The following is a 16,928-nucleotide window of genomic DNA, read 5'->3' on the forward strand; positions in this document are numbered from 1 at the left end:
CAGTGACTCTGAGTGGCATACAAGGATTAAAAACAATGACTACATCATATAACCCATGATGCCCAAGGTTAAAACAGTAAACCTCAAATCACAGAAACCACATCAGCAGCAGAGCTTGCCGAACCTCCTGGCCAAAATGCCTGGGGAAACAGAACTCCAAAGCCTTGTGAAAGGCTAACAGATTCAGGGCCATCTGGATTTCTGGAGGGATGCTGTTCCACATGGAGGATGGATGGATATGGATATGGATATGGATACGGATATGGATGAAAATGAAAATGAAAATGAAAATGAAAATGAAAATGAAAATGAAAATGAAAATATATAGCTCCAGTTTTTAAAGTACTGTTAGCAACCCAGGTCAATTTCAAACAGGAAACTGTACTTCAGCAATACTTCAGGGAATTCTAGGACTGGAAGCTAAACTGGGAAATTGAAAAAAAAATGTTGTTAATAAGAAAACTACATGGATGTCTCGAAGCCCTTAATGACATCTTGATGGATGTCCAGACGTTCATCTCAAAGGAGATTCATAAAAAATGGCTGGGTTCATGAGTTAAAGCATAAAGAAGTTCCTTTGGTTCTGACTTAGCATGAAGCCAGATATTACAATTTTTAAGTTATGGCTTAAGACTTAGCCAATTGTGCTTTATTCAACGATCTATGATCTTGGCAATGTGTAAATCTGGTTAACCTATGTTACATGCTTGGGCCAAAAGTCAGGTAACCAAAAGGCCGACTTCTAAAATGCCAAATGTCCAGGACTGAGAATAGTAGTGCTAGGGATGAATTTTGGAAAATGCAGTCCCCTCACAACTGGAGAGCATCAGATGGGGAACGTTGGACCATTAGGTAAAGAGAAGGAGACAGAAATCTGGGATCTGAAGAAACAACGCACAAAATGCTCGGCAGGGATACTGAACTAAGCAGCATTAAAACACATTGCTGCAGCTCTTAGAGATGGGAACAAGGTGACAAATAAGGTTTAATCAGATCAAACAAACATCCAGCTGCAGAGGGCAATGTATCTGCTCTCTTTCAAGTTCTTTGATGTTTTTCTTCTCTTACAACTGACATGCTCTCCCCCACCCCAGAACTAGATTTTGACTTTGTCAATTAATTCAAAAGAAAGAAAGGCTATTCCTCAAAGAACATGGCGAAGATCTAAATCGCTCCAGGACTTCCACAACCCATCCCATTAAAAAAAGAAAGATCTGTGACTTGCAGTGTCTGCTTCATATTGCTTCTAAATCTGAACGACAGAAATCAAATTGCTAAAAGAGGCAATTCAGTATTATTGATTTGTAAAGGAAGAAAGCAGGGGTGTAACAAGATTAAACACACACATCCCCACACACAAGCTGGAGCCTAAAAGATAGACTTCATTTGCCATACTAACAGATAGATTGTATGGACATAGACCAGCACAAAAACAGTATATAACAGAATTTGCAACTAATCCAGTAAGGACAATCTTAGCAGTACAACGTGACTAGACAAAATATTATAAACAGAGAAAAGGATTAAATACAGTGTCTTGCACTACTTTTGTGCTGCAAAACTAAAACTAATTTAGGACATTAAAAACACAACTATCTGTCCTTCAAACCAAAAGTGCAAATACATACATATATGGAAAATATGCAAATAAAGCCTTGCAATTTTTTTTTTATCAAGTCACCTGCATTCTCACAATCTCACCTACAAAAATATTCAAAGCTGCTGCCACCTGGATTAAAAACTGGAACAGATTAACAAGCAAGTAAGAGCGAGACTCATCTTCAAATACATTCTTCAACGTAAGTTGTAAAACGTTTGGAACAAGAAGCCATTGTTTCCTGCCTATCGGTAAAAAAGTCATTTCTTCATAATATAGAAAGCTACCTTACACCAAGTCCACCTAGCTGAACCCCAACCAGGAATATTTATCTACGTTTCAGACACAAATGTTTTTCAGTCTACTTGGAAACTATGAAGCTTCAACTGAAGATTTCTGCAATCAGCATGTGAAATTGATATTCCTCTCCTGTGCTAGTCTGTTCTATGTGTACACAGTTTAAGTGGACTATCCTTTGATCTTAATCAGTTCTCTTACAGGTTGATTTTATGACCAGATCAGCTAATTCAACTTTATTGTGAGGTTACATTAAACAGTCTCTTGCAAGTCTGAAAGGACATTTCTCCCTCATTGCCTTTATAACCCAAGAAACCTAAGAAGGGTCCCTTCTGAGCCTCTTGCCCTGCCCACCCTCCAGGTGCAGGCTATGCTGTCTCTTATCTGACTGTTGCAGAGGCAGCATCTCTGGGCCCAGTCTCCCAAGATCATTCCCACATACCATTACATTTGGTGGACCCACTGCAGCAAATGCAAACATCTAGGCAATGGAGGAAGTGGGAGTTGCTAGAACTAATCACACTTTTGATATGCCCAATATGGACCATTCAAACATAAGGATGACTACACCTGCACCTGAATTAGTTGAAAAAAATTGTTGTACCATGTTGTTTATTATACGTCTGTTCCTAGCACATATCCTGTTCCAAATGACTTGCTATGAAGGCAAATCCTGCACTTGGTTTTTGATTGGTAAAAAAACTGGGTTTCTTTTAAGCTTAACTCAGGATCTGTTGGCTTCTCTCCCTTCGGTACGTAAGCACTGTATTAAAGATCAGCAACCTTTTCAGGTGTCCCATTTAAAGAAAAAAAAATGGTAGAGACTGAAATGGTGTATGATTTCAACATCTTATTCACCATGATCTAGTGCAGTGCAGGAATTCCAAAACCTCATGAGATGGTGGTCATTTTTCAGTTTTAAAAAATAGTCCTTATATATTTTTACTTTTTCTTCTTCTTATTTATTTGTATTTATTAGAGAGCCAGTATGGTATAGCAGTTAAACCATCAGGCTAGAAACTGGGAGACGGTGAGTTCTAGTCCTGCCCTAGGCACAAAGCCAGCTGGGTGACCTTGGGCCAGTCCCTCTCTCTCAGCCCTAGGAAGAAGGCAATGGCAACCCACTTCTGAAAAACCTTGCCAAGAAAACTGCAGCAACTTGTCCAGGCAGTCTCTAAGAATCAGACATGATGGAACAGATTTTTTTAAAAAATGAATTACCTGCCCAACTCCAATGGATTCTTATGTCACCTACACATGTCCCATGCACATTATATGCCATGTTATTGACACCTCAATACATGAATTGCTTCTATATGTCATAGCGGAGTATCTGAACCCAAGTCTACCTCTACCCAGCTTAACCAGTGAGAAATGCTAGCCTGTCTTGGAGAAACAGCCAGCAATAAGACTTGATAGGCAAATAATCTGGAAGACATTCCCTTCATGCTGACATTTGGCCTCCCACCCAGCTGTACTCCATTCAAGTAGACTGCTTTATCACTAAGCTGCTTGGAGACACAACACTGTTGTGACTAAACAAGCAATATTGGCTGCCTTACTATAGCATGACTTCACATCCTACCCAGCCAAGTGTGGAATCCAGCCTATTCAAGATCTCCTCTTTAGAGGACTCAAGTCTCCAAACAGACAACAGTGTTTCAGCAACTATTTTAAGCCTCTCTAGAAATCCCAATGTAACGTCACTTCTGTGGATGACCTAGGATAACCATGTTAATTGGACCCCTAAGATGATACAGTAAAGCTTATCATGTCTGGAGGTGTGTACTGAAGTTCACTGAAGAGTGTGGGACACCTCTAATATGTCTCTTATGTAAACCTGTATTATCTAAATTCTGAGGATATTGGAAAGGGAGACACTAACATTTGTTCATGAAGATTCAGCCTGGAATCTCTTTTGGACTTTTGCACAGATTGGCAACTAGAGACTTCCTTGGGTGAAACAGAGCCCATAAAAGTTGACTCCTGGCAAGCAAGCAATTCAAAGACAGGGCAGGACAGGGCAGGACAGGACAAGACAGGAGAAAGGCTTTCACTGTTGACAGTCCCTGGACTTCCACAAACTCTTAGTGCAATCCCATAGGAAAATTACTTAGTCTCCAAAGTCATACAAGGATCTGAAAAGAGCGCTAGGGGTTTTATTGAGGGGAAGAACACTTGGTATGTTTCCTAAGAAAGTATCTTATTAAGCCAAGCCCATATGGCTATTACTTTCAAGCAACCACTTCTTATGCAACTTGTTTACTTATGTGGTCCCACACTACAAAGAATATTTCATCAAAGGAGGAAAAAAACTGAAGATCTTTATAAGACACATAAAAAGCTAATAGTTCTGGAGAGTTACTTGAGAATAGCAAAACAATAGTAAAGATAATATGCATGTGGGCATGCATAATTTGGCACGAACGTGCAAAGTGCACATTCAAACCCAAAGTTAAGTTCTTCATTCAGAAAACGCTTTGACCAATTCTTGGACTAAAGCAGCAGCTTGGGGTGGGGATGGGGGAGAGACATGGCCTCCCTCTGCAAACAGACCAATGATATTTGTATCACCATGATTAAGAAATTAGGAGAGATGCACCATGCTTCCTCAATATCCTTCATTGGCCTTAACCCCTGATAGGTACATTATTAATTTTATTTATTTATTTATATTTCAAATTTCATCACTGCCCATCTTGCACAAAGTGACTCTGGGCGGTTTACAACAAGTCACAAAATTAATGGATACCAAACTGCTGAAATCTGTCATGCAATGTCTCAGAGGTTAGTTTTTTTTCCCTCTGCAAAAGTGATTTCTGGTTTGCTACCTTATTCTCAGGGAGCTTGAGAATTTCTCTCCAATTTCTCATGATGGCATTTATGAGCTTATTTGATTGCTGGATGTGGTGAAGGGACAACAGCTGGAGTTGATTTTTTCTCTGACACATCTTTCCATTCTTTTGAACCCTCCCTGCTGCCCAATTATCCCAAAAGGAAGATATTCTCAAAAACCCTCATGGGAAGAAACTCTTCCTGATGCCTAACCCTAACCCTGGGGATTTAACTGAAGCCTGGGAAAGCAGAGTGGCTGCAGGCCACTGGAAACCTTATTATACAGTGAATGAAAGGATATTTACACACAGCACTTGAGCACCTTTTATGATGCTCAAGGAGAGATGTTTCCACTGTAGCTTTCCCGCATCATCCACGCAGCCCAATCTGCGCATTTCCAATCAGCACTATTTCTCCACAGACAGAAAAGGGCTTCATCTCCTTTACAGCCCATCTCTTACTTGTTATTAATCCTGCAGCATTCAAAGGATGCTGGCTCTGAGTCACTGCAATTATTGTCAAGGAAACTGTTTCAAGACAGAGCGTCAGCACTTGATGACACAAGTCCATTATGAGGGCAACAGACAAAGAGGGCAGCATGCCAAGAGAAAGTGGGGTGGCTTCCTGACCCAAATGGGCCCTCCTGCACTCTTAGGACATGGCAAAGGTCAAAGGAGAGCACGAGGGTCAAAGGACATTCTTCTTCTTAGGCTGTTGACTTTCACAGAACATTCTCATTTAACTGGGGCAATGGCTGATCCAAATCAGCAGAATTCAGCTGTAAAATTTTGTGGAGTGTACCATTTCAAGCAACAGAGAGGTGCACATATATGCCATGTTTAAACTCTCTTTCAAGAATAAAGCTCCTTGCCCTTGGAATGGTGGACAAAAACCTAGAAGGAGATATCATGTGTTATTCAGTGTTAAGCCCACTCCTCACTTATTACTTATTCTAATATCTTCACAACTATCCTACAAGGTAGGTCAGCCTGAAAGAGAAGCTGGTCTAGTTTAAAAAGCTCACTCATGCTACAGATCAGACATGCTGTGGCTTGTAAACTATCATTTATGGTTTAATGCTCTCAAACTGAGGGTCACAAGCAACTTAAGAGACTTTTTAAAGCTTTCTTTAAACCTGATCATGCTCGTGCAGGAAAATAGGGGCACCATCAAAACTCACTCTGGGCCTGTGCAAAGCCTTAACAGGGGATACTGCAAAGCTGGAAAAATCCTGTGATATCTAGGATAAATTGCAATGATTAAGATTAAGTATAATTATATATTTGCCATATGTTATCTTGTCTAATCTTAACCCCAATGAAGTTATTAGTTTCGTTCATGGGAGAAGAAATCCCAAAAAGTATTTTATTATTTTAGGAGGTTGTGATGCCACAATGTTTGAGAACTCCTGGCTTGGTATAATCTGCTAATCCAGCCAACTGTGGTTTATTCAATAAACTACAGGTGTGAACCCAGGCCCTGTAACATATGGCTAAGCACAAATCTTCCAATGATCCAAACATGGGTCTTCCTGTTCAAAGGAAACGCGAACCACGCTGATTCAGTGAAGTAAGTGTTTAATTAACTGGCTTAATTCCAGGTTCAGACACATTATGCAAAGACCTAGCTCTCTGGAAAAGGCTTTAATGCTGGGAAAGATGGAAGGGGGAAAAAAAAAAGGATGATCAGCAGTAAGGTGGATGGACTCAGTTACAGTGGAGATGAGTACACCACTGGGAGACTTGAAAGAACAGGTTAGGGATAGATTGTCATGGTGAAAATCTATCTCTGTGGTCGCTAGGATTCAAAAATGACTTGATCTAGATTTGAAGAACATTCCTGGAAGACAAAGACCTGCCCCAGTTCTGATAGATACCCACCCTGTTTTGTATTGTATTGCATTTTCAATATTATATTGTACTGTATTGCAAATCTCTCTCCATTTTATCCCCACAATAAATAACCCTGAGAGGTGGGTTGGCCTAAAAAAATAGCATCTTCTGGCTCCAGATTGACCCACCCAAGCACCCCAAGGGCTGTTTGCTCCAGCTGAATTTTGCTTGAGCAAGAAGACTTCCCAGGTCTCAGGTAGATCTCTGCAACCTTTGCCTAGTCCTTCAGGTCCAACGATTCACTCACCCCATCATCTTGTCCCTCCTGATTCATTTTTTGGTTCTGACGTGCTCTTCAGGCCATGATTCCTGACCCAAAACATACACTTTGGGTCAGGAACCAGACCTTTAATCCTAGGTCTGACAGTTAACAATACTAGTCACATACATTACATTCTTTGTCACTTTCAAGGAACTGTGTCAATGATACATCACAGTTGAGACAAAGCACAATTTCTTCCTATGGCTTTTTTGAAGCTATGCTAAGTCCATGAACCCCACCAGTAATAATTTCAGGTGGTTCACCAGAGGGACCAGAACATGAATGTAGCAATGCACTAGATTTCATCATTCTATACTTGATCAATTCCTTCACCCCAATTTCCGTACACAAGTGCAAATAGAAATATGTCGTTTAGCTGTACAATCACGTGGGAGCTCAGAACAACCACAAATTCAGCTCCTTAAAAAAGTGAGCTGCTTTTTAATTTCCTTTGTTACTTTGAAAATTGTAGGGATATAAGAAGGTTTGTCTCACAGTGAGTCAGACCACTGGTCTATCAACATCTGTATTGTTTTCCCAGACCGGAAGTGGCTCCTCATTGTTTCAGAAGACAGTCTTTCCCATTTCCATTAGGAGGTGGTGAGGCTGACCCTGTGACATTCTGCAGAAATGACTGAATAAAATTTCCAGTGGACAATGGGCGGAGATGCAGTTCCCTGCCTCTCCAATGAGTTGAAGCAGCAAAATCATCGAGAGCAAAGGAAATGACAACATTCAGCTCTTGGTAATGCAAACTTTGTATGGGGCCTTAATTTCAGAAATATCTACCCTGTTTGTCTTGGGTTTGCAAACCACTTAAATGCAAAATTAATTTGATCCATTAAAATGGAAACTACAAATGCAAATGAAATGAATGCTAACGTTTCCATTTCCTAAAGGCCCAGCAAAATGTTAAGAATTCTCTCTTTCTTTTTAAGAGTTAAAAGAGAGCTTACTATGCAGGTTTCCAAGAAGAAAAGGATTCTGGAATGGGAGAGGGAAAGCATTATCATAAATGAAGCTATATTGACTTGTGGAAAAGCGAAGGGAGGGAGGGAGGGAGGGAGGGAGGAAGAAGGAAGGAAGGAAGGAAGGAAGGAAGGAAGGAAGGAAGGAAGGAAGGAAGGAAGGAAGGAAGGAAGGAAGGAAGGAAGGAAGGAAGGAAGGAAGGAAGGGGAGCTAAGTATTGGAATGCCTACCACATCATTAACACCAGCATTTTTTTTAAAGCCCTACTGTTTTTCAGAGCAAGCAAAGGGCATTCTGGATTTCCAAAATCCCAGCACAACAGGGAAGCCCTCCCCAATCTCCCCATGTTGGAAGTGTGGGTTTCGTGGTTCAGGATGCCTGGCAAAGCCAGCCCTTGTCTTAGCATGCTGAGCAATAATGTAACATATTGATTCAAGCAACGCTTGTTCAGGGTCATAAGAACAACTCTATTTTACTAAGCTGGATTTAGGGTTAAAGTAGGTTGTGTGAACTCAGTCTCAGAAGCTCAGCTCTCCATGGTTTTCACCTCTACTTTCCCTCCTCCCCTTTTTTCAGCTAAGGAAGTCATTTGCTGGCAGTGCTTGTCCTCTGCCCACTGTCACAGCTCCTTTCTCCCAAAGTGACAGCCCAGTTCTTCTTGGGCACACTGGCTCACATACAGGCAACACTTGCCCACACAATTCCCTGGGCACAATGCTGCTTGTATGGGGGAAGTGCCGATTTTGTACTCATACTCCATTCATGGGCCCAATGCAGTAACAGCTACAGGAGGGGATGGACGTGCTTTATACTTTCTATTTTTGGAAGCTTACCTGGAGCAATGGTTTCCAATGTCCCTGAATCAACTTTCCTAGTGCTGGTGCAGTGCTGAATGGCGGATCCAGTAAAAACGAGATAAAAAATTACATCGTCACTTTCAACTTGGTCATCTTCGGTAAGCAATACGGTGATTATGCAGTCACCCTAAGGGATCCAGGGATGAAGGGAAAAGAGAAGAGTATGAACTTTTTACAAAGTTGAAGAATGGCAGTTTCCAGGAACATGCTTGTACTACACTCTCCCTCTCTATTCTTCAAGTCTCAAGGTACATTCAAGAGACCTGCTCTTTCTTCCATGCTTATATTATGCATTTTTTTTAAAGCCTCACTGTTTTACCTACAGCCCTGGGAATTCCTGTCTCACATCCAAGTACTAACCAGGTCCAACCTTGCTTACCTGTTCTCATCCAAGATTGGCCAGTTACTGCCAAATACTTAAGACAAACTATGCTAAGGAACATTAAAATGAGAAGCAAACTTCACCAGACTTGCAACCTGATTATCAGAGGGAGCACCTTTCCCTTTATGAACATGTTTGGATCTTAAAATCTGCAGAGGAAGCTCTAGTGAAGATGCACTCTAGTGAGGCCTTCTTCTAACTCCCTTTTAAACTATGAAACATACCTCCCGATGAATGGCACTCAGTCCCATCTCTCTTGTGCATTTTATTTCTTTAAAAATATAAGAGACCACTTTTCCCAACAGCTTTCCCAACCTGTGTACATTGGAAAATTACAGTTTTGTGATGGTTAAAAATGCACAACATATAAACAAGGAGAGCACTGCCAGAGAACACCCATTGATGAAATAGGTCTGCTTGCACACACAATAATAATAATAATAATAATAGTAATAATAATGTATAAAATAACATACATTATTGTTACAACTTGGATGAATTAAAAAGCCTGGTACTAACAGGTTTTTTTTAAAAAAAATTGCAGGCAGGTCTTACTAAGGATGGCCTTCAAGGGCGAGATGGGGGGAAAGAGAGGCACATCTTGCCTTTGAAAGAGCAATTAAGCTGCATCACTTTAGCCAGGCCTTTACATGCTAATGATTTTAGTTGACTTTTATCTTTCTTATTTTTGAATTTATTGGATGTCATTTGGGCCTCCAGTCTTCATTCTAAATAGAAAAGGCAAGAAATACAACTGGAAAAATAATAAAAATCATAATAACCCTAGTGAGGCCAAACCAGCTCCTTATGCAAGAAACGATTGTCCCTGATTCTAAATGCCACATTAAAAGTCAAGAGCAATGTGTTGGTAGAACTGGGGTAATAAATAACCTCCAAGAGTTTGGAACAACAAAATAACCCCCTACCCCATGCCCTTCCTCCTTAAAAAGAGGCAGAAAAACAGAAGCTTTCTTCAGAGAGAGAAGAAACAAAACCAGAATACAAATTTTGGTTTGGTCTTATTCGTTACTCTTTTTGTGGAAATCAAGACTGATCCGTGGGCCACAGATGCCGCCAACAGAAAAACAGTAATAGTCAAGAACAGCACTTGAAGCAAGCAACATATAGGCAATCGCTCACAAGAATATCCGTGTGAATTGGGATCAGCCACCCAAGTTCACAGATGAATTACAGCTTGTCCCCACCATAACTGAGGTCACAGCTTTGTTGCAAAAAAAAAAAAAAAAAGTGGGAATCAGGAACAGAGGCAGTGTACCCTGAATAATTTGAGAATCATTCCCCCAAATGATTTCCCCCCCAGCTGGGAATGCTCACAAACTAGCCCTCATCCCAACTTTACAAAACAACAGAAGATTGAGTCCAGAGTCCTGACCCAATAAACCTGTTAGGAAAACCGACTCACACCTTGCAGCACAAGAGCATCCAGGTTTGAATAAATCCAGAGTGAAAGCCACTGCCCAGAACTGTTGCCGTCAAGGAAGGTTTTCCCTTCCCAACAGTAAGGTTGTCTTGTGCTCTGAAAGAGCCATTTAATTCAAGCATGTTTACCTTTCCTGGTTTATTATTACCCAAATAATGTCATCTGTTCGAGATCACTACCACACAAGGTGGTTATTATAATCCCCTTCACTTAAAGCAGCTAACAAATGACTAGCTGGCCTTGCCAAGCCCCATTTGGAGAAAAGGCTCCCAAGATCAAAGAAAGCTTCTGGCACAGACAAGCAAACAAAAGCATAAGTTAATTTTGTACCTAGTTTGGACTGGCTAACATTTACTTGGCTTGGTGCCCCACTGCCAAAGAAAACAGATCACTTTCCTCCACTCGACAGACACTAAAAACAGTGGGCTTTCCTTTTGAGTCATAAACCTTTCAGAAAAGGTGTGCCTGGATATGTGTGGCAGGATTTCTGAAAGGGGCTAGAGCAGCAGGAAAATGGGGTTTCAAAGGGGTTTCTTGTGGTTTAAAAATTAGTTTCTTTAAATCCCATCCTCTATATCCCATGCAAACTTGCACCTTTGATTAAGGGAACAAAGCAAGTATCAGGCACCAATATGGAACTGATGCCAAAAAGTCTTTCTGGTATAAAGGTCCATCCACCCAATTCACAGCCCATTGGTAATGTTCAGATAAGCTCTCTTTGGTTATCAGGACATGTCAAGGGAAGACACTGGAAGAAACATTAGAAAACTACTTTACAGGTAGTCCTCAACTTACAACCGTTTAACAACGGTCCAGTTATGACAACCTCAGAATGGTGCTTTATGGCCTATAAACATCGCACCACCACCTAGCAGTCACATTATTGCATTTCGGGTGCTTGGCAACCAGCTCACATTTACAACCAGATGCAGGGTCCCATGGTCACATGATCACATTTTGCATCTGGCAAAAAATGCCCATTGGGGAAGCTGGATTCATTTAACGACCACCGTAAAAGTTGTTGTTAAATTGGGTCCAGTCACTTGGTGATTCGACTTACAACCACAACAACTTCTGATGGAAATTCCAGTCCCAATTGTGGTCGTAAGTCGAGGACTACCTGAATTGTTATAGGGTATAATAACAGAATCTTGAAAGCCCAACCGAGTTTCTTTCTCTCCTCTCTCATACCAAAGAGAATCAAGGAGGGCAATCCCAAACTTTTTTCTCAACCCCTCCTCTATTTCAGGGCTAAGATGATATTTATATAACTGCTCTTGCATTCCCTCTTCGAGGCTATCTCCACACTCCTCTACCGGACAATGTTATTTTCTCCATCTGTGTTCTAGAACATTGGTGAACAAAACATTTGTACATAATCTGGGCTGCCAAACAAGCTTAGGACCTTGTTCCAATAATCTCCAGATGTTTGGGACTTAATTAGCCATAATTAACCTGCAGAATTCATTACCACAACTCATGGTGTTGGCCAATAAGTTGGATGACTTTAAAAGAAGACTGGACACATTCATGGAGGACAAGTCTATCCAAGTTTATCCAATGTTACTTCCAAATTTGGGGCAACATATCTCCAAATTCAAGTTGTGGGAGAACAATGGCAGGAGAGGGTTATGGCTTGTGAGCACTCCAGAGACACCTGGTTGGCCAGCCCGAAACACAAAATGCTGGGCTATGATGGGCCTGGATTGATCCAGCAAAACTCTTCTTACAGACTTCAAGCCCAACAGCCAGGACAGCCAATGGAAAGGATAAATAGGAGTTATGATTCAAATGGAAATACCTTCTCTGGGGTCAGAAGAAAGAGCAAAGTTTTCCTTCAATTCCCCACTCTCTTCAGAGCAAGCAAATTACTGGCAAGCACATTTGTGAGGCACCAGTACTGCAAGGATCACGCAACTGGAAAATGTTGTCATTTGACACACGTTGTATCACTTAAAGAGAAACATCTATTTCCAATCTCCAACTAATTTAAGGAAATCTACATGTCAACACAATGGCTTTGGCTGTTTTGTTTTAGACTGAAGGGCAACCTTTTTTTTTATTATTACTAAATGTAGAATGTCAAACAGAAAACAAATACTCAACACTTGCTCATAACACATTCATTCTGCATGATAGCGCTGGACGATTTATATCAAGCTGTGAAGTTTCTGGGGACAGTTGGCAACCCTTCACATCACAGCTGCCTATGAAACTGTATCACAGATGCTCAAGGACAATTTTGCAAGAAGGTGTACACAAAACCTCCCTGACACCTTTCATCAGGTTCCTTTGCAAGCAGGCAACAGCCAGAGGGAGCATCTATTAAGAGTGCCCAGCTTGGAGGGAGGATTTCATTATATATAAAATGGCCTGTTTTCCATCCAGAAAAGGAGTGCAATGAGGTCACACAGAATGTGATTTATAATCTTGAATTGCTGATGAAGCAATCAACCTAAAAATGTTTATTTTTTGGATGGGGAACAATGTGTCAGCAACTTATTCTAAAACACACAAGGAAAAGGGCAAGGGGGGTGGACAGAGAATCAGTTGTCTTCTCATAGGCTAGCCTTGGGACTTAGTTCTCAGACATCTAAGCTTTCTGGGCATCAAATCTGCCTGCTTAGGCAATAAGACTGGCTCTGTCCCCCCTCTCACAATTTTTTCCATCTCCTCTCCACCAAGACTTGACACCTTTTTCTGAGTCCAAATGATTTTCATTCATCACATTAAGGTCAAGAAGAGTCACTCAGAGGCTGGCTTCATGCATACTAAAAAAGTTTAAGAACAGATGGCTAGGTTCATCCAGTATGTTAACCTTGGTTAATGTTAATACCAGTTATTCTCTGTGTGTGTGTGTGACTTGGACTGTTATTCAAGCCCAGCCCATTTTGGTGGGTTCATGCTTTACTGTATTGTTTGAGCCTACAATATGGTTTAATTCAGTAACCAAGTGAAACATATAATGTGAATGCAGCCAGGATCCAAGCATTAAAACTTTACCATGCCAGGTTAGATGATTGAGTCCAATTATCTACTCTGACTGGCTGAGGTTCTCCAGGGTCTCAAACTCAGAGGTCTGTCCCACCAACTGCTCTTCAGGGTCTTTTCCTTTCGAGATGCCTGAAAATCAGCTTGTCACTTTGAAAACACCATGGCTTCTTCGTGACTGAACTGCCATGATACTTTGACCCTCTGCAGAAAGGATGTGATAAATCAGGAGGCTTGAAGACCACATTTGGCCTCTGACCATGACAAGGACCTCTCAAAAAAAAAAAAGGCAGGGTCAACCTCCAATACTTTTTCATTTCAATGTACACTTAAGTTATTGTCAGTACAAAAGACAATATTGCATATTTTAGGTGAGCAGTGAATAATTAAATACATACCTCAAATTTTAACAAGGAAATGTGAGAAACATGGACCATCAAAGGTTAAAAAAACCAAACAGGATTGCTATCATGCAACATGTGGCTTGATAGACAGAACTAAGATACAATTGTATCTTAGTGTCTGTGGGTGTATGCATGTGAAGAGACTTGTTCCAAAGTGGCAACAAAAAAACCCTCTTGGATTTTATACTTATTTATTGCATTTTATATCTGCAATTGTTTTTATAGATGTTAATTGTTGTTATTATAGTCTTGATTTTATTGATTTTTATTGTAAACCGCCCAGAGTCCCCCTTTTGGGGGAGATGAGCGGTAGCAAAATTCGAATAATAATAATTAATTAATTTTTTAATTGTTGACCAAGCTGCAGTTGCAATAAATAACATACCATGGCTTACATACAACAATGTTCAATATCGTACAATGGGCTAAGCTGGACGCAAGCATCATATTATGGCTTAATGTTGAGTATCAGCACAATAACTCTGGTGATTTGGAGGTAATTCAGCACTACAATAGCTTCAGGTTGGCCCTTTCTCACATTTCACTTCAAAGCTAACCCACAGATACTGTTCTCTTGACCTGTGATCTGTGGATAAACTGGTTTAGGAGACAGATCAGGTTTTAGAACACTGCTTGAAGTTGGTTTATTTCCCTCAGTCATAGTTAGGACTAACTACAGTCTCCATGGGTTTAGCTATAAAGAACTATGTTCTGCAGCACAGTATTTGCTCTTTAAATTCTTTACCATATTGCTGGGAGGTGAAAGCAGGTGGTGGTCTCTCTTTTCCCCAGGTTCTGTTAAAAGAATTTCCACAAAAGATACATGGCTGGATAGTAGGGGCACTAAACATTTTGGTTTTCCTAGCAGCTGTTGGGCAATCCAATGACAAATATTTCAAGTGCCAAAGAGGGGGTGGTGTGCTGTAAGTCTGTAGTACAGCTAAAGGAAAGATGAACAGGCTGCCTGGACTTAATTCCAAGTGCTGTTAAACAACTGGAAACCAGGCACAGGACCACATTCTGCCTTCCCATCATAAGGCTTAACTAGCTCTCTCTTAACTGGTGCTTCTAAAACAAGTCTTCAACCCCATTAATAGTAAACCCTGACTTTTTGTGCTAACCCTCCCGCAGCCAATTTGGAGAACAGAAAAAACCAAAAGGAGGTCCTCAGCATACTCAGATGAATCCTGAACAAGTAATTAATAAAGATCTACTTATTTATTCATTTACAGGACTTATATGGCCACCTATCTCTTACAATGACTTTAGGCAGCTCACAACAGTCCATAAAACATAATTAAAGACAAAGGTACCCTTCCCCACAGGCACCAGACCATCCTCCCAGCTCAACCCCCATCCTAGCCCAATGCTTGGGGGAAGATCTACACAGTCCTCCAGAAAGCTAAAAGGGGAGGGGTCCCTCTGATCTCCAGTGGGAGGCTATTCCAAAGGACTGGAGTGGCATTGAGAAGGGTATACCCAACAGTGTCTCAAGAAATTAACGCAAGAATGGTATCTACCTGAAAGGCTGAGTTTTTCTCCAAAATAATTTACCTTTAAAATGAGAGAGAAGAACCAGATAAGGTGTTTCATTTATTAAAATATCCCGAGGATCATCTTCTTTTTGGGTAAATACAGTATTAGAAAAGTCAACCAAAAGAGAGGAACACTATGTTAGAATTAGGTTCCTTGAACCCCTAGAACTGGGCATCCAAATGTATGGACTTCAATTCCCAGAACTCCTCAGCCAATCTTGCATGCAATTCTCTCCCAGAGGCATCACTTGTCAGTTACACCCCCCCACCCCGAAATCAGACTTGCTCATTCCAGAAGATGTGAAAGATAGAGCTGTCCTATAGAGAATCTGACATTTAGCTGTCACTATGGTTTCTATAATGGATTTTGAAGAAAAGAAAATGTTATTTCCTTTAGATGGACTTTGCATTGGTACAATTGCTCCATTAGAATCCATTGGCATTTTTAAATAGAATTTGACCTTTTCTGTGGACATTTTAATTTTTCTGTTATTTGGTTTGTTTGTTTGTTTGTTTATAAGCTTTATCAGCCCCTGACTCACACAATCATTGTTCTGGGCAGGGTGCATCAAGAATGCCACCCCATATTGCAAATAAAACCCATACATTGACAACAACAACAACAACAACAAAACCCATTAGCCAACATATCAACATCATATAGCTGGGGTTCACCACGCATATACTCCGGTCTCCTAAAATATGGGCTGACAAGGTTGGGGACATCTGAATCATGTGTGTGTGGGTGTGTGCATGTGAAGAGACTTGTTCCAAAGTGCAGGCACGGCAACAAAAAAGGCACGGCTCCAGGTCCCATCAGATATCACTGCCTTAAAGGAGGGAATCTGGAGCATGCCCATTTTGTGAGAGCATGTCAGATGGGCAAAGATAATGTCTTTATTGTTGTAAATCACCAGGAATCTGTGGTTACTTCAGCAAGTTATAAACATGACAGATATCTTAGGGATGAGGTTGTCAAAACTGCATGGAGATTTGGGTCTTTTGGGAGGGAGGGGAAAGAATTGTAGAGGAATTTAGCTCTTGCTCTGAGAAGGAAGTAGGTGAGGCAAAATGATTGATCAACCCTGGGAAAGTAGAAAGCATGAGAAAGGACTCAGAACAGCTGTGCTTTGACCTGGTTGTCTTTCAAAAGGTGAAAGTTGTGAACAGGTTTTCAAGATCCTGTTCATACAGCCTACAATGATCAAGGAGTATTTATGGAATCCTTGTATTGTCTATTTCTTGACTTGGCCTGTCTTGAAGGGCTAGCAAGAATGCACTTTACTTTTGGTGCCCATGAGACTATGGCTGAAAAGACAACCAAGGCAGCTCTACTTACTTTGGGGTGTCCCGGAGAGCCCCAAATACAGAGGAGAGAGTGTTCCTGTTTGCAAAGAGAGCTGTTCTCAGCTTTGCTCACCTAAATCCTGCTCACATTCAAGAAGAGGAACAAGCATTGCATTGCC

The 16,928-nt window shown here is 40.9% G+C and overlaps 1 protein-coding gene across 1 annotated transcript in view; it reads right to left on the reverse strand.

The window, feature by feature from the left end:
• LOC134504877 (A-kinase anchor protein 13-like) overlaps window positions 1-16,928 on the reverse strand; it is a 42,640-nt gene that overhangs the window by 10,309 nt on the left and 15,403 nt on the right. The window contains exon 3 of the mRNA XM_063314310.1: window positions 8,686-8,836. Coding sequence (XP_063170380.1) covers window positions 8,686-8,836 — 151 coding nt within the window. The remainder of the gene's footprint in view (window positions 1-8,685; window positions 8,837-16,928) is intronic.

This window comes from Candoia aspera, chromosome 13, assembly GCF_035149785.1.
Source record: "Candoia aspera isolate rCanAsp1 chromosome 13, rCanAsp1.hap2, whole genome shotgun sequence".
In the NCBI taxonomy this organism is placed as follows: Eukaryota; Metazoa; Chordata; class Lepidosauria; order Squamata; family Boidae; genus Candoia; species Candoia aspera.